The sequence below is a fragment of the Dermacentor silvarum genome, chromosome 11 (genome assembly GCF_013339745.2).
Source record: "Dermacentor silvarum isolate Dsil-2018 chromosome 11, BIME_Dsil_1.4, whole genome shotgun sequence".
In the NCBI taxonomy this organism is placed as follows: domain Eukaryota; kingdom Metazoa; phylum Arthropoda; class Arachnida; order Ixodida; family Ixodidae; genus Dermacentor; species Dermacentor silvarum.
In genome coordinates, this window is record NC_051164.1 from 109,515,062 (window position 1) to 109,538,809 (window position 23,748).

Here is a 23,748-nt window from a genome sequence, read left to right on the forward strand (position 1 = left end):
CAACGGCAAGGCACGCGCACGGTTAAGATTCAAGAAGTTCTTTCGAAAAAGATTGAGGGACTGGCTACGCTGGTGCACAGATTCTACACCCCCTGAATTTTAATTGCTCCCTCTACTATCTCCCGCGTTCGCTGGTAGTTAGGTTTGTGCATGATAGTGAACTTGGTGAATTGTGGTTTGCATCCGCAAGCGCAACAGTTTGTCGCTAAGTGATATATTAATGTCCTCCATTGACAGTTGACGCGCCTTCTTAAATCACGCTGCACTCGCGCAGGGTGCAGCCGCTTGCGACGTGGCCGTTTTTGGTCTGCATTCCTTTGTCATAGGTCAAGCATGATCTTGCTAAACTGAATAATTCTTCACAACTTCACTCCTTAGCTAAATGTTAACGACTTCACTAAAAACAGAGGAGTTCACTTTCGAATTAAGGAGTCAAATCTAACTAAAGGTTACAGTATTTAAATGATCTGTAAGATTGTAACGAACAAAAGTTTCCTGGCCGCGAGAAGTGTAATATGGGTTGAATACCGTGTTATGATTACCGCGGCGGTGGTAGTCACCTTTAGGTAGATAGTTAAAGAGCCGTTCAACAAAATCAACATTTCGCACTGGATCCCACTCCGGGACTATGTGCACATTCAGTTCCAACGCTATTCCGGAATATCAGACTATCCTTCTATTCCCATTTAAGTCCAGATGTTTAAAAAAATGCCGCAGTTTCGCCCGAAAGGCGAAGCATCGATTGCGAAAGCAAATTAGTAGAGTGCTATTCGGGGTAGGGATAGTAGTTTTATCGGCTGCATTAACTTGGACACATTAGCTTACTAACTGAATTAACAATCGTGGTGTCAGCGCGCACAAGCAAACATGAATAGATCACACTGAATGACCGCAGCCAACGACTGTCAAAACGCTGGCAGCAAGCGCAGGTTCGCGCGGTCTATCGCTTCAACGGAAACTGAGCGGCGAATGCAAAGCGCATAGAAAGGTCAGAGCCGTGTGGAGATAAGAAACGGTGCGGACGACCGGCATCCCGGTGTCTAGAGGAGTTCACGTGAACAGTATTTAAATGATCTGTAAGATTGCAACGAACAAAAGTTTCCGGGTCACGAGAAGTGTAATATGGGTTGAATACCGTGTTATGATTACCGCGGCGGTGGTAGTCACCTTTAGGTAGATAGTTAAAGAGCCGTTCAACAAAATCAACATTTCGCACTGGGTCCCACTCCGGGACTATGTGCACATTCAGTTCCAACGCTATTCCGGAATATCAGACTATCATTCTATTCCCACTTAAGTCCAGGTGTTTAAAAAATGTCGCAGTTTCGCCCGAAAGGCGAAGCATCGATTGCGATAGGAAATTAGTAGAGTGCTATTCGGGGTAGGGATAGTAGTTTTATCGGCTGCATAAACTTGGACACATTAGCTTACTGACTGAATTAACAATCGTGGTGTCAGCGCGCACAAGCAAACATGAATAGATCACACTGAATGACCGCAGCCAACGACTGTCAAAACGCTGGCAGCAAGCGCAGGTTCGCGCGGTCTATCGCTTCAACGGAAACTGAGCGGCGAATGCACAGCGCATAGAAAGGTCAGAGCGGTGTGGAGATAAGAGACGGTGCGGACGACCGGCATCCCCGGTGTCCGAGGAGTTCACGTGAACAGAGGAGTTCACTTTCGAATTGAGGAGTCAACTCTAACTAAAGGTTACAGTATTTAAATGATCTGTAAGATTGTAACGAACAAAAGTTTCCGGGTCACGAGAAGTGTAATATGGGTTGAATACCGTGTTATGATTACCGCGGCGGTGGTAGTCACCTTTAGGTAGATAGTTAAAGAGCCGTACAAGTTTGTTGCCTTCACTTCTCATCCTGGATTTCCGAGACGTCTGCTGGCATTTGAAAGTTAATCCACATTATTTTTCGTCGCAAGTGATAACGCAGAAATACGTACGTCTCAATGTATCAAAATTCTCCAAAACCGGTGGCAACAAAATGATTAAACGCATGCATATGCGCTTAATGGCAAAGTGCCGTTTGCATCTAGCTTAGTGTTACGCCAGAATAAGTCAGCTTCATCACGTCTTGTTTAATTTTGAAAATGAATGCCGATGTTCACGATCGGGTGAGTGTAGGGAGATTATCCATGGCAGCGCCTACACAATTAACCACACAGAGATGATGTTGGCCCATGTGCGACGAGTTGCCCCCGTTTAGCAAAATTTTCTGCTGTCATGTACTTACTTGACGAAACCACAAGAAAGTCGCATTGCAAAAAAAAGGCTTTGCTGTATCAGCCGAACACTTTTCCATAAAGCGTTATTAAGAAAGTTGTGTGCTCTCACCTCCTAAGCGCCGTTTCAGCAATGGCGGGAGCCAGCACATTCTAGGCACGTAGTAGCCCAACTCTCGCACCCATGTTTTACTTCGTCCATGTGCACACATGATGAGTACATGTGATAAATGATATCGCTTGTTAGATACCTCTGTTTTTAAAGTAGCAGAAAACACTTTTTGGAGCAGCTTTGGAGCACATTATCGAAAATGTAGCAGGATTCGCCTTTTGGAGCAGTTTGGAGCAATTGGAGCAGCAATCGCATCACTGATCCATGTGATTCTGTCCCTGCTGGCCGGAATGTCGGCCTTGTTCACGCGCCCTTCATTTACTCATCGTCTTTTGTCCCGTCTGGCAGGGCGAGGTGGGCGTCGGCAGTGGCCTGATCCCGAGCGACAAGCAGGTGCTGCAGATGCAGATCGAACAGAACCGCGACGCCATGATGCGCCAGAAGGAGCTGCTGAAGAAGCAGGAGGCCGCGCGCGCCTACCGGGCCATGCGGGAGAACACCGCCGCCGCGCCGTACGTCTTCTCTCCGTGCATATATACTATGTGCGACGAGCGCTCGCAATTGCCGCTTATCTCTACGGCACGGAAGCACCCTTGTCGGTGTGTTACAAAACGCTCGCTATAGAGCTCAGATTAGGCAACGAAGGCCCTGCACAGGCCAGTTCATGTTTATGTTTCTAATTGCGTATATTGGGCCCCCTAAACGGCGTTTTCAATCATGTGTGCCCGATAGAGTGCAGTTTCTAAAGCACTCAAACAGTTGCCACCTGTAGCAAGTATATCGTTGCACGAAATTCATGTGCTCGCAGTGCGGAGCGACAGTTTGGAAAAACGTCATGCAGAAACCACAGGCACTAATGGTCAATGTAAGCGCATAGCCTAGCACTAGATTCTATAAAGCTACATTCGCTTCATTGAATCATGCACATACTTTTTTTTGCAGTCTGAATACTTGACTATAGCGTTTGTTCTTTCGCTGGGCGATTCCGGAGAGAAAGAGCCGCTAACCAGCGCACATCCGTAGCGGTAATTATAGACGGCTATGCATACAAGACGATTTATTAGCGACGTGTGCGTTATCCCCACAGGTGCGAGCGCCGTCGTAGAAAGCGACAGCCCTCATTATCTCCCGCAGTCGCCTCATGGGGAGAGGGCGGCGGGAGAGGGGCTGTACTTCCCGAGCGCTCCACCACAGCATCCGAACCTTCAGACAGACCAACAAAGCTCTCGCGCGACGGCTCACACATATGTACTGTCGCGCATGTGCGCCAGTACATGCGCCAGTACAACCGAGTTGCTCTGGAACACGCGGACTTTGACACGACGCCTTTGTATAGGCGGTGAAAGTCTGACCACCACCGACAACCCCGAAAAAACTGCGAGAGCCGATGAAAGCTATTTGCTTTATAAAGTGTATTTGGGATCATTCTATTAATTAATGTGGACCATTATTTGCCTCATTCTTGGCACTTTGCGGTAGGTAGGTAAGTTCCTGTCTGGCCTCGCTTTGTTAAAAACTAAAATAAAAACTACACCATCTTCCCGTAGGGGAACACTGAGTAGTATGCGAAGCAGCCATGGGGTCGACTCAAGGTAGTTTTATCAGCTGTATAAACTTGGACATGCAGCAGCACCAGCAACGCGCAGAACTGTTGTCGACGCCGTCGGCGTTTTGCCCGCGTTCGCACCGAACGCGCGAGGCGTTGGTGACTGTTGCCGGTGCCTCTGGGGCGCCTACCGTCGCGCCTCTAACCTAAACTGCTTCGCATTATCGCGCGCGGAGCCGCAGGTGTTGCCATTCGTTGCGCAATCCGGAGAGGAGAGGAGTGTCGGAGAGGAGAGGAGGAATGCCAAGAGGAGAGATGAGACAAGGAGAGGAGGGGGAGGAGGATGCGCATGCGCAGTAGGGGGGTGGACGCCGCACGGCAGAGGGAGGGAGGGACATAGCCCTGACCATAAGCTGCTTCGCATCTAAATAAAATGAGCGACCGACGGTGATGTTTTTTTAGCTTACGCTCGTTACGATCACCATGTTGTACGCTCGCGTTAAACGGCAGACGTACAAGTCATGCCATTTCTGCCACGCGACCGTCTTCAACGTGGTCGTCATCGTGCTGTTGTCGACAAACACACTCGCGACCCACCACACACACACACACACACACACACACACACACACACACACACACACACACACACACACACACACACACACACACACACACACACACACACACACACACACACACGCGCACGCACGCACACATTGCTCAGCTTAAACAAACACATTGGGCCACCTGGTATCGCCTTGCCCAATCAACGATGGATAGCCGGCAGGTACCTGCAAAATGCTTCGCATAACATCGATTCTCACAGTGCGTAGGATAGGCAAATTTTTTAGATCGGTGTCTCAACCTGACACGTCGATCAGTACGCCTACGCCAGTGATGTTTAGTTTCGCTTGTTTATTGTAGTTTAAGATGTAGATTATGGCGAAACAGAGCAGACGACGGGAATGATGAAAAACGGACAGGACCGTCGGTTGCGCTGTTTCACCATAATGCACGTAAACCAACTAGCCCAGCTCAAAACCCTTAGGATGTAATTTATGGTTCTGTGGCTGCGAGTATGTGAGCTTGTCATAATCAATATATTGTGTGTCAGCTCTACGAGGTGGTGCTGCAGTTATTACAGGCCTTGTAGACCTCTGGCTTCGTTTTAACAGCGGAGCTGTTTAAGCCGATCGTCAGTCCGACTGTAACGCGTTAAGAAAAAACTCGCCTAGCGAAGACGTCACTGCGCGTTGCCTAGCAACCACCTCGCGGAGCGGCGTGTGCTTTGCCTCCACTCCCTGCCGTGCACATGTTCCCTTGACATGGGAAGTTAAAGAGAGGGAAGGAGAGCATGCGCGCGGCGCACGCTATGCTCGGGAGAGAGAAAATGAGAGCTAGAGAGAGAGAGAGAGAGAGAAATTGTAGCAGCACCAACGAGGCAACGCACAGAGCTGCTGCCGACGCCGTCCGCGTTTCCCCGCGTTCGCGCCGAACGCGCGCGGCGTCCGCGACTGCAGCAGGCGCCTCGGTAGGTTTCGACCAGCCACGCCCCGGCAAGTGTGGAGACGCAGCTTGGCCGTGACGTCACCGAGATAAAGCTCGGATACTGTAGCTCGGAGCCGCCGCGACGGCGGCAGAACTCATCATCATCATCATTTAATAACCCTTAAAGGCCCCTTTCAGGGTATTACATAAGGGGGAGGCAAAAACAGAAATACAGAGCAGTCATGATATCAAAAAATTGTATGAACGCTAAATATAGGAAAAAAGAAAAATAAGTATACATATACAGATATATATATATATATATATATATATATATATATAATAATACAGCAATAGTAGTAAGACGTGGCACAGGTGTAAGCAAGGTGATTAGGTTTGATAATGGGCTGTCAGTAACTGCTTGAATTTTGAGCTATCACGCTCAATAACTATTGATTGTGGCAGTTCGTTCCAGTGCTCTATTGTGATGGGCAGGAAAGATTTATGAAATGCGGTGGTAGTTCCATGAAGACGTTGTATACTTAAGCTGTTGAAAAGTCGACGAGAAGTGCGGTGAGGAGGAAGAAGTGTATTACGCAACTGGGGAAAATAGTAGTAGAGTTTGTGAAAAAGACACAGTTGTGCAATTGTGCGGCGAGCTGACAAGGACTGGAGATTAAGAGAAGATTTAATGCTACTAATGCTTGTGTTCCAATCGTATTGTGAAGCTATAAATCGCGCAGCCCGATTCTGTACAGATTCTAATGCGTTAATCAAGTAAGTCTGATGAGGGCTCCAAATTGCTGAGGCATATTCGAGTTTAGTGCGGATGAATGTTTCGTAGGCAAGTTTTCGAATAGAAGCGGGTGACATTGATAGGGACCTTTTGATTAAGCCGAGCGATCTAGAACAATCAGCCGCTAGTTGTAAGATGTGGTCAGACCAGGTGAGTTTGTTTGATATTGTGACGCCTAGGTAGCGGTATGTATCTGTGGGTGAGAGGACCGATGAATTGAGGGAATAGGGGTAAATGCTGTTGTTTCGCTGCCGAGAAATGGACATGAAATTACATTTTGAAGTGTTAAGTACCATAAGCCAGCGTGAGCACCAGTTAGTTATTTTGTTGAGGTCATTTTGCAGCGACAATTGATCAGTTTCCGAGGTTATGCGCCGGTACAGGACGCAGTCATCTGCAAACAAACGCACTGAGGATGCTATGTCGTTAGGGAGGTCATTAATAAAAATTATAAACAAAAGGGGACCAAGGACCGAACCTTGAGGAACGCCGGACCTCACGGTCTTGCTAGCCGAGCTACGGTTGTCAATGACTGTGTACTGGGACCTGTTAGTAAGAAAACAATGGATCCATGATAATATTAAAGGGTCAAGGCTGAGGCAAGAAAGCTTGGTCAATAGTCGACGATGGGATACACGATCAAATGCTTTTGAAAAGTCGAGGTAGATAACATCTGTTTGGAAGCCGGAGTCCAGATTGAGGTGAATGTCTGTGGTGAACTCGAAAAGCTGTGTTTCACATGAAAGACCTCGCCGGAAACCATGCTGATTAGGAAAAAAGAACGAGTGATTATCCAGATGGGAGGCTACGTGGGAGTATATAACATGCTCTAAGAGTTTGCAAGCTATGCATGTCAGAGAGATGGGGCGATAATTCGATGGATCTGAACGGCTGCCAGATTTGTGTATGGGAATGACATGGCTGATCTTCCAGTCTTCGGGAATCGAGCTGGTGGAAATGGATTGACTAAAAATAAATTGTAATATGGCACTGGAAATTGATTTAGTTCCTTTTAGGAGTTTAACAGGTATGTTATCAGGGCCAGGAGTCAACTCTTGTTGACTCTGTTATCGCCACAAAGTCAACTCTTGTTGACTTTGTGGCGAGCCCCTGTACCGTTGACATGAGACGACCAAAGACGATCCGGACACCCGAAGAAGCCGCCGCTCATCTTGAAGCCCATCGCGCAGGCAAGCGAGAATCTGCACGTCGGCAGCGAGCCGATTCGGAATACCGTGCCTAGCAGCACTTGGCATTTCCTAGCAAAACTTAGCCAAGCCAAGTAAAACCTGGAAGAAGCTCGGTCGATCACCAGCTCCGCTGTTTACTCCAGCCTTGCACCCCTAGTGCAAGCCGCCCACATTTTTTTAACACATGTGCACACTTTCTAGTGCCGAGCGTCTTTTGTCAAAAAAGGCTAACGACAAATCATTCGTGAGTCAGTGGCCATCCGTAGCCTGAAAGTGCTTGTTTAACAAATTCAATAGGAATATTAAGATAATCTAGGCATTCGCGCGAAGAATTGTGCTGTTTTTTTTTTTTTAATTTAAAGGATGCGTGCGTAACAACTGTGACTTCAAAGCTTCAGAACGCCCTTTCTCCGCAAACACGCGTGGGCCTTGCCCCGGCAACGGTGACAAAACCTCCCCAAATCGTGTGGGTTGACCGCGCATAATACCGCGGCGTCTGCCATACATCCGTGGCGTCGGCGTCTTCTCGCCTCGCATACGTCTCAAGGCAAGATAAAAGACGAGTGCAGACAACGCGGTGTAGGCGTCGTCTGCAACGGCGGCGGCCGCGCTTGCACTAGCAGACGATTCGCGACGCCTTCAGGCATCTGGTCTTTGTGACGCCTTCTTCCGGTTTCAAAACCGCTCGGGTGACGAGAAAGAGAGTTCGTCTGACCACTTTCCCTTCTGTATATTACGGCACCCTACCAATAAAAGTACGAAACGAGCGATAATCTCATCGCATCACTTTAAAAAGAAAAAACTCCCCCGTGGCTGCTTCCAAGAACCGCCATGCTGATCGACCGAAGCCAAACTAAAGATCCACTAGTTGTTGGCACTAGAGCGTTACAGCCATCTGTTACGTAAATATGGCGGAGTAACACGCCTGCTCTATGCATGCAGCTTACGAATAGTGGTCGCGGAACATGGACCTTCGCATGATTAATTAGCTTCGAAAGGGCCTATATACGTACGCGCGAGTGGATGGAAGAGGAAGTGACGTCAGACCACCCCTTCGCGTGACGGTACCCTCAGAATGAAAACGTGCGGCGAATCGCCAGACGGGCGAGCAGACGATTCCTTCCGAGCAGCACGCACGTTCGTCTGTCAAGTAACACGTATACGCGCATCTGCATAGCGTAAAAACCGTGGAAAAAACTGGCGCACGCCTGCGCATGGCTCCGCGGCGCTTTCACGTGAGCAGACGATTCAGGTCAGCGGCTTCCACACGAGCGACTCGCAGACCATGCAGGCAATCGACTGCCTCCTGCTCCGTGTGTATCTCGTCGTCTGCTATCGGGAACCCTAATCTTCATCAATAGCCATAGGGAGCGGCCCTCTTGGCGACGCACGCGTTGGTTTAGAGGCGTGTAACAGTAGCAGCGCAGGGCCACAGCTTCGAGCTACGCTCGATTAAGTGGACCGCGCGGTAATATAAAACGAGTTTCATGCAGGCGCGCTTGTCGAGGTGCGCGCTCGCGAAATGGCGGCCGCCGCCCGATTTCTTCGAATTCGATGACTCAAGGGGGCTGCTTAGTCCCCAAAGCCCCGTGCCGGCCTCTCCAAGGCTTAATACGGTGGCCTATGCACTTGTGATCATTTTTTACGCTGCGAATGCATGCCTTCAAAAAATAGTGCATCCACTAATCCTACAAATTTCTGCTGAAAATTAGCGCAACAAAAAACGACGCAACCAGGAAGGGAAGACAAGGACAAGCGCTTTCCTTCATGTGCGCGGTTTTCTTTTTTTTTCTTTTTTTGCTTTTTTTTCGCGCCAATTTTCTTCAGCAATACAAGATCAAGCCCATGCAACAGTCAGTTCTTCTTAATCTTGCAAATATTGCGCTTCCCATAAGTACCGAGCGCAAGGAACAACAAAAAGGTTGCTGCGATATCGCTTCTGACATACGTTATTAACCTCCAAAGCAAGTTTTCACCTAATTTGGATAAAGAAGTTCCCTAGATCTTTTACGGTATACTTTTCTTTTTGTTATGCAAATACATTGGAAATTTATAGTTTCACCATATTTTCAAGCCCTTTTTATAAAATTAAATAACGAAGTTGCAGCAACCAAGCTGAAATGATGTTGCAGTGCAAGTCATGCTAACCAGAGTTCTTCGTGTTAACGACACAGCTTCCTGCCTGAAACCAGGTTCACAGAACAAGAGCTCAGAACGTCTATACTCACGGCACACGCAAAACAAATTTGCACAGAAAAAAATCCCAGATTGACAGGGAGCCTTAATTAAGTTGTAAGGAAGCTGGCACCGGACTACACCGGATTACAGAATATGTATAGCGATGTGAAAGCAATGTGTCCCTTCACGACACCAATATAAAGTATGTGCAATAAATTTTTCTTGCATGCTGTGATGTACCGTCGTAGCAGCACCACGTTTGCGCGCACGTTTGCGCGCACGTTTGCGCGTACGTTTGCGCGCTTATAGAAGTCAATTGCAGCGAAGCACGCAGATACGTGCGTCCAATTTTTTTTCTTTCCTATATGCCTAAACTCACTCAGACACGAGACCACTGGGACAACACAATGCGAGTATGTTACTCTGCCCATGGACGGTAAATTTGAGTGCATAGTCTGCTACGCAGCGACCCAACCGCCTAGTCATGCTCAGCGCTATCTATAGGTATATGTTTCCGCTTATGCCAAGATTTGCGGGCGCTGCTTTGTTGGGCATTGCAGCATACGTTTGTTTTGCCGTTCACTGTACTGCACTGCACTGTACTGTACTGTACTGTTCACTGTACTGCAGTACGACCACAAATCATACTTCGCATGCCAATGCGAAAGTAATCTGGGCTCACTAAAATCAAAACCCGTAAGCAGTTTCAGGTATCAGTCATTGCAACGTTGCAGCAGTGGTTTCTCAAGTCTCAAGAGTCATAGCACGACTTTTCCCTAGATTTCGAAAGCATTTCCTAAACAAGGCCTATAATCTCTACATCTAGGAAAATTTCCCTATAGGGTTGGCAGCACTGAGTCATTACTGTTGAAAGCGAAGGACGATAGCGAGCCGTCTGCGCGTATGGGGTGCGCGAGGTATTTGAGGACATAATGAACACTTCAGGAGTAGCATCGATATTTCAAAAAAGATTCGGTATACTCGCTCCAAATATTTCGCGGTGTTTCTTTTGCTGCTTTTTTATAAGACTGTTAAATAAGCGATCTTCAGTCTCAATTACGGACTGAAATCGGCTTCGATAATGTCTGTACACTCGGATCAGATAGCGCGTGTGTATGTTGGGCAGTGCTTCCACAATGGCAGGCTTTAGCAAGTTTTTATCATTGCGGGGCTGTTTGTTGGTGTTTCTCTCAATGAGCCTGCCATACTCGCGGCGCACAGGTTCTTGGGTGGCCCAGGCACTGTAGGCGCAAGGAAATCCATAACTTAGTAGTGGCGTCTAATGAAATCACGCACAGGGAGCTTTATTTTTCATTCTCCCACTTCGTCAGTGGCCATAATCGGCTTTTCAGGGTTCTCACTCATCATGACCTCCACCTGGTGGAGAACTTCAACTGCCTGAATGACATCTGACCACAGGCAGCGCTTAATTGTCTTTGACAGAGATCATAATTGGCCACGAACTCTTGTCTTACCAAGAAAACGCGCCATTTCACTACATTCAAGAAGGAGGTGGTCTCCAAGTCGCTGTGGCCGGCGTGCAAGGCGACTTGGGAAATGTGCTGCTTCATCTTCAGTGTCAGACTGAAAGCCGATTCCCGGAAATAAATGTGCTACATAGGTAACAGAGGGGTCGGTGTGGATAAGCGCTTAGACAGATAAAACGAGAATATTAATGGCTATGGCGATTCAAAGCCGTGCCCTCACATACCTCGCGGACCCGCTACCTTCGCCCAAGAAAAAGTTCGTTTCTCAACTCTTGTAAAAGTTGAAAAACACGCACATGCATATATACAGTGGTATCTCGTTAAGACTATTCTGCATAATACGTTTTTCGGGATAATACGTTCCTTTTTTCTTTTCCCGACAATGCGATTTGGTTGAATAATACGATTTTCGGATGATACGCTTGATTTTCCTGTTCCCGTGAAGATCGTATCAACTAGATTCCACTGTATGTATGTATGTATGTATGTATGTATATATATATATATATATATATATATATATATATATATATCATAAGAATCCAACAAACAATGACACCTAGTTGTAAAAACAAAAGTTCTAGCTGTAAGACTTAAATACCCCATAAAGTGGATGGTAAAACGGCACCGCGGTAGCTCAATGGTAAGAGCATCGCACGCCTAATGTGAAGACGTGGGATCGTTCCCCACATGCGGCCAGTTGTTTTTTCATCCATTTTCATTTTCATTTCCATTAATTTATCATTTCTTTAATTCAATTAGTAAGTACAAGTAATTCCCCTATGTTGTCCTTGGTGTCATTGTTTGTTGGCTTCTTATGATATGATTAATAAAAATCGGGCCCCTCGGTTCCCTCTCTTCTCGTTCATATATATATATATATATATGAATGATCGACAGTCGCAGATGAATACGACCTGCGTGACTGGGTCCTTATGGGCGGAGCAAACCACTTTTGCAGTTATGCAGTGCTCTTGCCTATCTCGTAGCGCTGCCGCCAAAACGAGGAAGCAAACCTTTTCTCTCGTTGCTTGCAACGTGGCTCATTAAAACAAACGCTTTCTCCGATCGGGAGAACGTGCACGAAGTTCACAGTGCCCGCCACGCGTGGCGCGCGAGTCTTTGGGAAAGCCGTCTGCTAGCCGCGCGTGAAAAGCAGACGATAATTAAGGCGTCCGCGTTCGTCGTCAGTTCCCACTGCAAAACAATGGCGGCCGCTCCCCCTGCCGGCATCGAAACACGCGTGCGTGACCGAACGCTTGTCACCCCGCGGCGGTCGCGTAACACGTTTTAGGCGTCGCCGCCATTGTACGCAATATGCCCGATGCGGTGTCTTCGTGTTATTTGTTTTACTGCTTGCGGGTTGGCGCTGCTGGACGACTTCCCGGATGGCAATGCTTCCTATACGCTTTGTTCTAGTCTCGTTCCGTGAGAAAACAGACGCGGTGTGGGAGCTTCGTACGCGTTCCCGGTGGCAAAAACAGAGCCGTTGCGTAACGATTTCCGCTATATATAGACAACCTGCAGAGTATGACGCCACAACGAAGCGGCGGCGCTGCAATCGCATTCCATGTTTGTTTGTTTTGTTTTTGTTTTTTTTTTTGTTTTTTCTTTTTTTACGAATCCTACAGGCGTGACTTTTCTCAGCAGGGGACAATAATTGGCGTGGCGAAGTTTTCAAAGGCTGCTTTGAGTAGATTTGTAATTTGACACGACGAGTAGCGAAGCATCAGAATTGTCAATGCATTTGTCCACTCTCTTTACCTGTACTATGTCACGTTTGTTTAAAACATGCGTATGGTCCATACGATGTGGTGTGTCGTTTTTGTAAACTTTGTTCCCTGACGCTGTGAAAGATGTGAATATTCTGCTTTCACTAAAATCTTAAAACAAGTTAAGAATCTTATTTGCGTGTAAAAATGTAAACAGTGCTTATTGTAATAAACGACAATGAACTGTCGTAATTCATGATATCTTCATGTTTAAGCTTCCGAAGCCACGCTTAAAGAATTAAAGCACTCCTCCATCACGAATTTTTCTGAAGTGCGAACACCCTTGCCGATTAGACGCTTCTCGCAACGTAACAGGTGGCATTTGCGAAGCACAATTAGAAACTCGGGGATACATTTAACCATGCAGAGCCACACAAACTGCTTCTATATGGATTTTTCGACTGAGTGTGAACTAAGCGTTTACATTCATTATGCGCCTCACTTTAACGCTATCAGTGAGACGTATACGATGACATCTAGCGAACAAAGCCGAACCGATCTTTTGATCTGTACATCTCCACGCTGAATCTAAAGGGACAATAAAGTAAAATATTCAGTTGAACTAGATTGAAAGATTCGGCTTCTATAGAAAAGCATTCGTCATTCGTAGCGAGAACAGAGCTTTTGTAAGCAATCAAATGAAGAAAATAAAGACATTGGAGTGGCGCCACCTGTTGAAGATTGTGGTACCTTTCATGTGACGTAAACTCTGGCGGATTCACAAAGAGCGGCAAAGAGAGAGGTCACGTGGACACTGCGTCAACTCGACCAATTTGGCGCGGGTGGTTCAAATTGAGACGCAGAAGCGGTATCTTCGGCGGCAATTTCCTACTCAACAAAGTGATACATTGGCACACATAAAACGATGATAGACTTCTAGGTGAATAATCTAACTCGGCCTTTCTTCGCTGGCACGCAGGTCACTGGCCGCGCTGCTGATGGTGTGCATCTGGATATCCCTCGTGTCTGGCTTCTCCATCCTGGCGTTCGGCTGGATCTTCAACGTCTTCGTACAGGCCACGCCCTTCTTCTACGTCTCCCTCGGCACCGGCTCCAGCCTCGTCCTCCTCGGCTCCTTCCTCGCCGCTTTCCGCAGCAAGACGCCATCATCCGTCGCGTTCGGCGCTTGACAACCGGCGCTCGGTTCGTGCCGAGGCCGCTGAACACAGGAGCAGCACAGTCGAGAAGTAGATGGACACCATCTTTTGTCACCATCGCTGCTTGAACTACGAAGCTCTGGGTTCGTCAGCGAAGAGGCGAGTGATGCCGTCTGCAGCAGAGCAGCTGGCAGAACATCCGCGGTCTGCTCGGATTGTTTGGATGTTTGTCCCCAGAAGTAAACAGGAAATAAAGTGGTTCGTTCGAGCTCTTCTGCTTTAAGGTGCCGGTTTTGTGTCTGTGCGTGTGCAAATGGGGAGGGGGGTTAGCGAACCGAACAGAAGATTTGGCCACTGCGAACACAAGAGCAGATCGAAAGCAACTGGCCTTGGACGAAGGTCGAAGGGCGTAGCGACATTCGAAGCTACAGTCGCAGAACTGTGACAAGAATGCCTAAACGGGTACAGTACATAGGTGTACTATTATGGTAATGAGACTGAGAAACTACCCGTTCGAACTAACTTTTCGCACGAGTCCAGACGAAGCTTATGGTGTGCCTTAGGGCACTAACCGTTTTCTTTCAGGGTGAAGGACACGGGGGTGAGGAGGGATGTGTACAGAACACAGCAGCGCCACTACTAGCCCTAGCGTTAAAACACGGCAGTCGCCGTTCGCTTGCCGAAGTCGTCGAGGCCAAATAAAGATGACCCCGCCAAGTAATATATGCTTATCCAATAAAGTGGTGGAGGGGAGAGGCGTGCAAGCGAGAAATATGTGTGCAAAAGCGAGGCATATGAAACAAAATGGCGGCACCTTGAAACGCAGGAAGTGTTGCTTGACCTTGCGATGTCGATCACTGGTCGTATACAAAACGACTACAAAAGGAATACTTGCGCATTTCCAGAAACAATCGTACGCGAATGACGAACGCGGTAAGAAATATATCTAAAGCGACCGAAGACACGCAGGCAATTCCAAAAGGGTCCCTTTCACAGACAATAGACTCGGCTGGACGACGATTTTTGTAATATTTTCCTGAAACGATATAACAGCTAAGCGTGTGAACGCTGGCCAAGACAGCGTCGGTAACTCAAGATTGGCTGGTATCATCGGGGCAAGCCCATCGGAATCTGGTAGCCGCATACATTAGCGGCGCCCGTTACGGTCATTCACGGAGCGAAAGCACACGTACACTTCTACTCGACGTCAGCTTTTTTTCTAGGTCGCGCGCCGTGATGTTATACTACGCGGAGGATTTCGCCACCGCGTTGCCTCTTTTCTTTTACGTTTCCTCGTTCATCCGAACGGAAGGTTTCTCGGCATTCGACTAGATGGCGCAGCCAAGAGGGTTTCTTGCGCCTTGGCTCACATGCCGAGAAAACCAGAACAAAAACGGAATAAGACGGAAACCGATCAAAGACGCCAGCCCTGGCTTGCTACTCCAGGTCAGATATGCCAAGATAAAAAGAAGCATGCAAACGCAAAGTGAAGGTTGAAATGGTAACTTAATCGTGTATAGATGCAAACAATCGCAGTAAGAGTAGTTCGGAGTGTAGCAGAAAAGAGATAGCGCTGTACGGTCCAAGAAAGTTAATCGGCTGAAGCTTTCCGCAGCCTATAAAGTATGTAGCACCGACATACTTCGTATTTAAAACACAAAGCAACAGGGATCCTACCACGGAAATATATTTTTTTTTTCACTTGGGAAAAATCGGGGGCAATGTACATATAAAATTAAAGAGAGAAAGCGCTCAGAATGAGACGGGCAGAAGCGCTATGAGTGATTGAGTGAGTTAAGCTTTGCGGGAACTCACCAAGTCACCGTTTGCTACGTCCAAATCTCTGTTGTCATTTCGGCGTATCACTGCAGAACTTCGAGTGATTTCGTTTAGCTCATGAATGCTATATCGAAGAGCAGCGAATGTGAATAGCGTTGTTGTTTTTTGAATCGCGTGCTCAAGACTCTGGTAACCTGGTGAAGGTAAACTCAGCCATGATATTCGCTGAAACACGCTAACGACGGAGCACGCAGTATGAAGGATCAAGTCTCAAGCCATACATGCTGTGCTCAAACAACGTGCACGTGTGTGGAGACGTCGGTTGCACGTGATCACCCCAGCCTCCATTTACACTCCGCTTCGTTTTCGTTCGGCGCATGCTGCTGCAGCCGCTGTGGCAAGGAACTCACGCCTAAAGGCCGGTCCTCTTTCGTGGCGTGTATTTCAACGGCGAATGGGGAAAACGCCAAGTTCAGGGGCGCTGAACGAGCGGCGCGTGCAGCGGCATCGCGTATGTACACTGTGTGTGTGTACACCTAAACGCCGCCACTGGGAAGTCGTGTCTCGATGACCCGTTCCACGCAACGTCGGCCACACGCATACCTCATGCATGTTATCGAGGAAGAGCGCGCCCAAGAAGCAACGGAGAAATAAGAGGAAAGGAGGGCCGGGAAATTGTGCCTCGCGGGTGAAACGCCGCGCGACGTGTCGGTCGCATGCCGCCCGGCCGGTCAGTCCCGCCGCCGGCCACGCCGTATGCCTCGTCGTCGTTGTACCCGTTGCTTGCGTAACAAACGGCCCATCTCGCCCTCTCTCTCTCTTCTCCCTCCTCCTTCAATCGGCCTCCTAAACTCAACGTCCCCTCCCCGCGTTTTGCGGGCCCCTTTCTCGACAGTGCATTCCGGTGGGGGCTTGACCGTTTGCCTTTTCTCTTTCTGAATCCATTCACCGACGGTCTCCTTCTTCGCCCTACCTACGAGTTGCTCGCGTCACGATCTCCGGCTCGGTGCAGGACGAGGCCTAACGGCGCCTGTCCCGCTAAATCCGTGCAGCACTCGTGGGAACTACGAGGAAGCTGCAGCCAATCAGGAGAAAGACCGCGCCGGTGCACACTGCGTTACTCCGTGACGCACACGTCCGTGGACGCGACTGACTGCTCTGAAGCACCGCGAGCCGTCTAGACGACGCGGCAAGACGCACGACGTGACGTCATATATCACAAATCCTCATGTAACGGTATTTTATATTTTCTCTCGTGTTTAGGATGAGTCTGCATGGTCTTTGAACAAGTACATTCAACGCAACACTTCAGTTTGATTGGTGCGTCCCGGAAGAATTGCTTTGAATCTGTGCACGCGAACTATAGCACTGAACCGGCAGAACGAACGTGCGTACTGTCAACGGGGAAACAAAAGGCAGATTTCATATCCAAAGCCAAAATTTGTCTTGATAACCAGTGTAAACGGTGTCAAAGCGTGGTATTATTTGCTTCCGCGCAATGGCAGACGCCGAAGCACGTCTCGCTACTACCATAACACTGCACGGATTGAGTTCTGACATACTGTGGGCGCTCCAGCTGCCTTAACTCGGCTAGGTACTTGGCTCGCTTCGGCCGCCGCCTCAAGCCTTTTCTCTTTCACACTTCTCTTTCCACTTCTCTCTCTCTCTTTCCTATGACCGATGTTCGTACGGTACCCTGGTTTTTTCGCCTTACGGCTGCTCGGCTCAGAGAGAGGGTGAGGAATCACTTTTTCTTCTTTTTTTTTTTTCCGCGCTTCTTGCTTTTCGTCATTTACGCCTTTCTGTCTCCTAATCGTCGTCATAACCTTTTTCGTTTTCTTCTTCTCTGCCTCCGCACTCCGCTTACCATCGTCGTTTTCGTACGTTTCTTCTTCTTCTGCTTGGTTTTTCTACGCCCCTTGGCCAACGTGATTCCTGGACAAAACGGGAAAGCGGGGCGCCAAGACGCTTGCCGGGCTTCTGCGTGCTACTGAAATAAGAGCGACGTTGTCTGCTGCACTGAGAACGTCGTCTGCTCCGGAGAAAAAAAAAAAGAAAAAAAAACAAGAGATAAAGAAGGAATGTCACAAATAGCTACCAGGGTCTGCTCATGCGTACACATAAAAAGTGGGGAGAGAGAGAGAGAGACGACGAGAACAGAAACTTTACCGTGATAAGGTGGAAAGAAAGAAAAACGCCTACAGTACGAAAACGAGCACCGGTTTCATCGTATCAGAGATGACCGTCTGTACAAGACTACACTGAATGGGCGCTTTTGAAGATAGCGGATGACGCGAGGGAACACGTGTGTACCCTTGGTCAAAACCGCCGAAGCAGCAGGCCCCCCCTTTTTTAAAATATTTTAACGTTTCAGTAAGTACATAACACCATTCCACGGAAATATACTTAAATGCGGCTCATTTCTTTACAACCTCAAGCCACCGCATAGACTACGTATTTGCAAGAGTTGCGATAAATTTTAAATAAGGAAGATACGCATCCTATACTTGAGTATACATCCTCCCCGATATATCCGCTGTCCCGGGGAGTTAATCCTCTATGAAGAACCGGAATCTGTAAAAGCTTAACGAATCGTGTCATGATCCCTGTAACACTGAAATACTATCTTATTCTCGCAGATGGTCGTCAGAGATGATATCTGCAACAATATTCTAATCCAATAGCGCAACAGCGCTAGCTTGTATATATGGCATTGCCCGACATGAATTTAGCATGGTTTTTGAATAATTCAATCCCTTGACACCGGAAGTCATAGGACTTACCTTATACTGTCAGTAATTGACTTTTCTCCCGTAGGGACTTGACCTGAATATATAATAAAGTGTTCCTCTGTCTCGTCATATATGACTGCTATCGGCAAATAGCTTACGTTCCACCACATCTTGGAGGTTATGCATACCACACTAGGTTGACGAAGTGCGACTACTGTTTGCCAAACTCATCAAATGTTTCTTTTCTTCCTGTAAGCTATATTTTATTGCCGTGTACAAAATCGAGTACAGCATTTTCTACTCTATTTTGCCCGTTAATGCTGTTTCTTAAAATATTATACAATGTATACCTCATCTTATGTTATTGTCCTCCATCGCACAGCGAGAATGTGTTTCCACAGTGCTAATATACTTTCGTAATTGGTCATTAGTGGTCATTAGTTGATTAGGTAGTGCATTCTTAAACCCGCTAAACTGTTCTGACAGACACTACACAGTAAAATAAGTTTAGCTGTGTCAGTAAATTACACTTCTGCAACACCAAGAAGAAGAAAAAAAGCTACTGTTATAATGATAGAAGACCTGATAAGTCAGAAAAGAGGCAAATACGAAGACGGGCCGACGACGACGCCTTGAAATTCCCGCTCGCCGTGACGACATGGGTCTTGACAGGGCCTTCTCTGGTCGAGCTAATTTATTGTCGGCAAATATTCTCGAGGAGGCATTCTGGAGGAGGCAAGGACTGAACTTGGCGAGTATGGAGAACCTTTATTGCGCCACAATCTTTAGGCACGACATTGAATCAAATTAAGCATTGGCTTTCTTTTTTTTTTCTTTTTTTTAATAATCAGCCTGTTAGCACAAAATTAACGAAAATATACTTCTGAAAAATACTTCATGTTATTTACATTATTTATCTATTACTACATTTCTCTGAAATGTCGTTTTAATGCCTGGCACACAGTCTAGAGTAACGAACAAATAAATAAATAAGAATGTGAATAAATTAATAAATAGCAAGTGTGGTAATTCTGCATATGCAGTATACTGCATTTTTTTTTTTTTGGAAGCCCACTAGCGCGCGAGCGAGCATGCCTTATATATAGGTGCGGTGTATATGCATGTTTCCTAAATGTGAACAAGGCGGCGTTCGAGGTACACGGCAGGTTTCCATGATTGTGTGACTGACTGCCCTATGTCGAATTTGAGGCTCATGTTTAACTGACGGATAATAAACGCAAACGCAATTTTACGCACGCGATCCGGACAGGTCGATCGATAATTGGATTATTAAAGTCGTCCTGTTGCTCTTCTCCCGTGCTTAGCTCGTCTTCATTTGCGCACCCTATTGTTAATTTGCTAAACAAACTCGCGTGCCGTATCACGCGAAACATCGTTAACCGGGCGAGAATTACGCATGGAAACCGACAGAGCACTTTCTTGTTTAACTGCATGCTAACAGCGAAGCCTCCCCTATAAGGCAGGTAATTTCAAGTGCTTAAAACTCAAAAGCAGAAATATATACGTATACTTCCGTTTTAGAAACCCCGTAATCGATCACTTAAAAGCACTCACAGCCTGGTTAATGGTCCGGTTGCTTTACTGAATCAAAACAAATAAATCGAGAAATGATCGACCGTGTATACATCTACAGCTTAATGACTTTCAATGTTCGATACCGATGACCGTCAATTTACATAGGCGAGGCAGCAAGCTGCGATTATCTCGGCACGTCGTCGCAATTATTATCCCATCGAATGGCGCAGTCAGTGTGGCCCAGCTAAGCGACCAAACTGAACAAGTGAGAGGGGGGGGGGGGGGGGGGGGGGGACGCCGCGCGAGATTTTTGTTTTGGTAGGCCTAACGGTGCCCACTTTCTCCTCGCCGCCGCCGCGCGCGCGCGTTCTTGGGATTGATCCATCGTTTCCGGCTTCGCGCGGCGCTGTTTCGAGGGAATTAGAACGCGCGAAAGAACCATTAGCGTCTTCGCATGTACTACGATCCATTGTTTTTTGCAGCGATAGCGAACGCCCGCTCACGACGGAGCGCCCGGCAACGTTTTCGTCACGACATCGCCTCCGGCAGCGCCCCCCCGACCGACGTATCGTCTGCTATTGAGCCGCCGCGCACGTCTGCAATCAGGCGGCACGCGGTGGTTGCCAGACGCGTTGCGGTATATTCCGCTAGGTATATGTTCGCAGCCGCCATGTACGCGCGCAGCCTCGATCACTTTCACGCACGGCATCTTTGCCGGCCTATATGAAGACGCACGCCGGACGACCGGTGCCCTTATTTTGCCGTCACGATGGGCGCCGTGGGAAATCACGGCGCGGAGTCAGATAGGGCACGTGACGTTTCCTGTGTGATCGACATTCAGGTGGCATCTACAAATATCAACATTACAAAGCGATAGTAAGACGTTATTATGTGTGAGCAATGTAACTCGGTAATCGTCGTGCTTCCATAAAAGAAATTATAGGGGACCCTGATCATGAGAAAGAAATTTACAGAAGAGTAAAATTGGGTTGCAGTGCTTACGGCAGGCATTGCCAAATCTTGACTGGGAGCTTAATTACCACGTACTGTCGTTGAAAAGAAAAGTGTACAATCATTGCATTCTACCGGTGCTAACATAGGGAGCAGAAACTTGAGGTTAACAAAGAAGCTCGAGAACAAGTTAAGGACCGCACAAAGAGCGATTGACCGAAAAATGTTAGGCCTAACGTTAAGAGACAGGAAGAGAGTGGTGTGGATCAGGCAGCAAGCGGGGATAGCCGATATTCTAGTTGACTTTAAGAGGGAAAATATGGAGCTGGGCAGGCCATGTAATGCGTAAGATGGATAACCGGTGGACCATTAGGGTTACTGAATGGATACCAAGAGAACGGAAGCGCAGTCGAGGACGGCAGAAAACTAGGTGGGGTGATGAAGTTAGGGAATTTGCAGGCGCAAGTTGGAATCAGCTAGCGCAAGACAGGGGTAATTGGAGATCATAGGGGGAGGCCTACGTCCTGCAGTGGACATAAATATAGACTGATGATGATGATGATGACGACGTGCCAAAACCACCATCTGATTATGAGGCACGCCGTACTGGGGGACCCCGGATTAATTTGGACCACCTGGAGTGGTCCAAATTAATTTAGTAATTAATTAATCTTTAACGTGACCTAAACCTAAGCACACGGGTGTTTCACGCAGTTCGCCCCCATCGATTCGATTCCGTGACCCCGTGCTCAATAGCCCAACACCATAACCACTGAGCAACCACGGCGGGTCTCATACTTCCATAGGCGTGTGGACATGAGGGCGGCGGCTTTGCAAATAAGTGAGGCCTAAAGCTTTAATTAGCCCCCCCCCCCCCCCCCCCTAATGAAAAACCCTGCGCACACCCATGCGAATAAAACGCCTAGCGTGATGTGAGCCAATTTCGAAGCACCGCCCTAGTATGGCACGACGTCAGCATGCGCTGCCGCTGACGACGACTGTGACACGACGAAGGCCACTCGCACCTCGGCCGCCCGGGTTCGTACCCCAGCTGGTAATTTTTCTCTCATTCAGCGACTTGGTCTACCAAGTACCGATTTATTTAGTTACACCTTCGACAGGACTTCGCCGCACATAGATACCAACAGCTAGGTGCGTTGGATCTGCGTTTTTCTTTTTTAATCTTTGCTTGCTGTACTTAGATTTAGGTGCACGTTAAAGAACTCCACGTGGTCAAAATATTCCGGAGCACCCCTTTACGGCGTGCCTCGTAAACAGATAGTGGTTCTGGCACGTAAAATCCGATAATTTAATTTATTCTTTGTTTGCTTGGTTGCATGTAGTTGTTCTTTCGTTGTTGTTTCTGATTTGACAGAGAAACTGATCTGCAGCCTCGCGTTTCGCAACGCCATCTGCTTGATGATTGGCAGCAGACGATTTCGTGACAGCTGACGTCTCTACGTTCAATAGGACAGCGGCATGCATCAGCCTAACGCCAGCTCCGGTTTGCACGGGGCTGCATGTTCCCAACGGGGTGAGCTATACATGTATATACTTGGAAGACTTGCCCGCAACTCACGATCGCTCGTGTGATTGCGCCTCGTAAGCCCACGAGCCACCGTTCGCGGTTCTCGCCATCTCGCAGGTAGGCAACGCTATACGTCGAGTTTGAATACAAGAAGCAAAATAAAAGGTAGCCCGCGATGCGGGCAAACCAAAGCTATAACGGCGGTGCCGACTCTGATCGCTTCATCGCTCTCTTCAGTCGGCCATTTTTTCTTCTTCTTCTTTGGTTGCCATACAGTCCCGTGTTCTTTGGCGAGACCGGTCGCTTTGTCGGCGGCGGTGAGCTATAACGCGGCTAGATCTCGACGAAATATATGCCGCCAGCTTTGATGTGCCCTATTCACAACTGACCGTCGACGTCGCCGACGCTTTGCCGGTAGGCACGCTCACGATTTTTCGTGCCCGAATCGGCCTCAGAATCTCCTCTACATGGCATGCCCATTTCTCTCGTCCGCGGCCGTACATATATCCAACTCCCTTGTCGGGAACGATAGCGTGAAACCGCAGCTTATCATGTGCCGAGGCACCTGTTTCAGTGTTGTGAGGAATTCGTTTCGACGTACACGTACACAAGAAAAGACAACAACGAAACAAAAACTACCTACCCCGTACCACTTCGTGGGAAAAACACGCTTTTCAAGATAAATGGCGTTCGCTTCAGTTAAGTGTACAACACGCGCGATTACAATACTGCGCTTCTGCGCTCCGGGCGAGATAACAGATCTACGTTGTGTGAATTCACGGCGAAGACGCGGTCACATTCGCACGTCCACTCGCACTACGTTTCGTGACGTTAGTCGTAGCGTCTTATCAAATTTCATTCGTTGCCCGATGCATACACAAAGGTGCACACCGTGTTACACGTTTGATAGCTAGAGATGTAATTCAACTGCACTTTTTCCTGCATTACATATTAACCCTCTTTAAGTATACTGCATTCACTACTACTACTACTACTACTACTACTACTACTACTACTACTACTACTACTACTACTACTACTACTACTACTACTATATTATTGCTACATACATTTACCGGGATGGATCGCGTGTTCACTTCTGTTAATTACACCCTTGCGGAACCGCAAGGTTTGGTCGAATTATCCGAAAGCTCGAATTACCAAACGGCGCAAAATGAACGAATTCAAATGTCTTTATGGCTTGAAGTAAGTCTGTTATGTATGTTTGCCTCTTCCTTTTGAAGATCGATTCAATTGACATGCGGTGAGGACGTGTTTAAACGTTGCCTATAAGCGTTGGACTGTAGCATTGCTCACA

General features: G+C 47.7%; 1 protein-coding gene and 1 long non-coding RNA gene across 2 annotated transcripts in view; one reads left to right on the forward strand and one right to left on the reverse strand.

Moving 5' to 3' along the window:
* LOC119433098 (uncharacterized) overlaps positions 1-14,187 on the forward strand; it is a 42,273-nt gene extending 28,086 nt beyond the window's left edge. The window contains exons 3-4 of the mRNA XM_037700238.2: positions 2,696-2,859; positions 13,727-14,187. Of these exons, the coding sequence (XP_037556166.1) occupies positions 2,696-2,859; positions 13,727-13,937 (375 nt within the window). The 3' untranslated portion in view covers positions 13,938-14,187. The remainder of the gene's footprint in view (positions 1-2,695; positions 2,860-13,726) is intronic.
* Positions 1-23,748, reverse strand: part of LOC125941437 (uncharacterized) — a 95,340-nt gene that overhangs the window by 36,539 nt on the left and 35,053 nt on the right. The gene's annotated exons all lie outside the window — the stretch shown is intronic.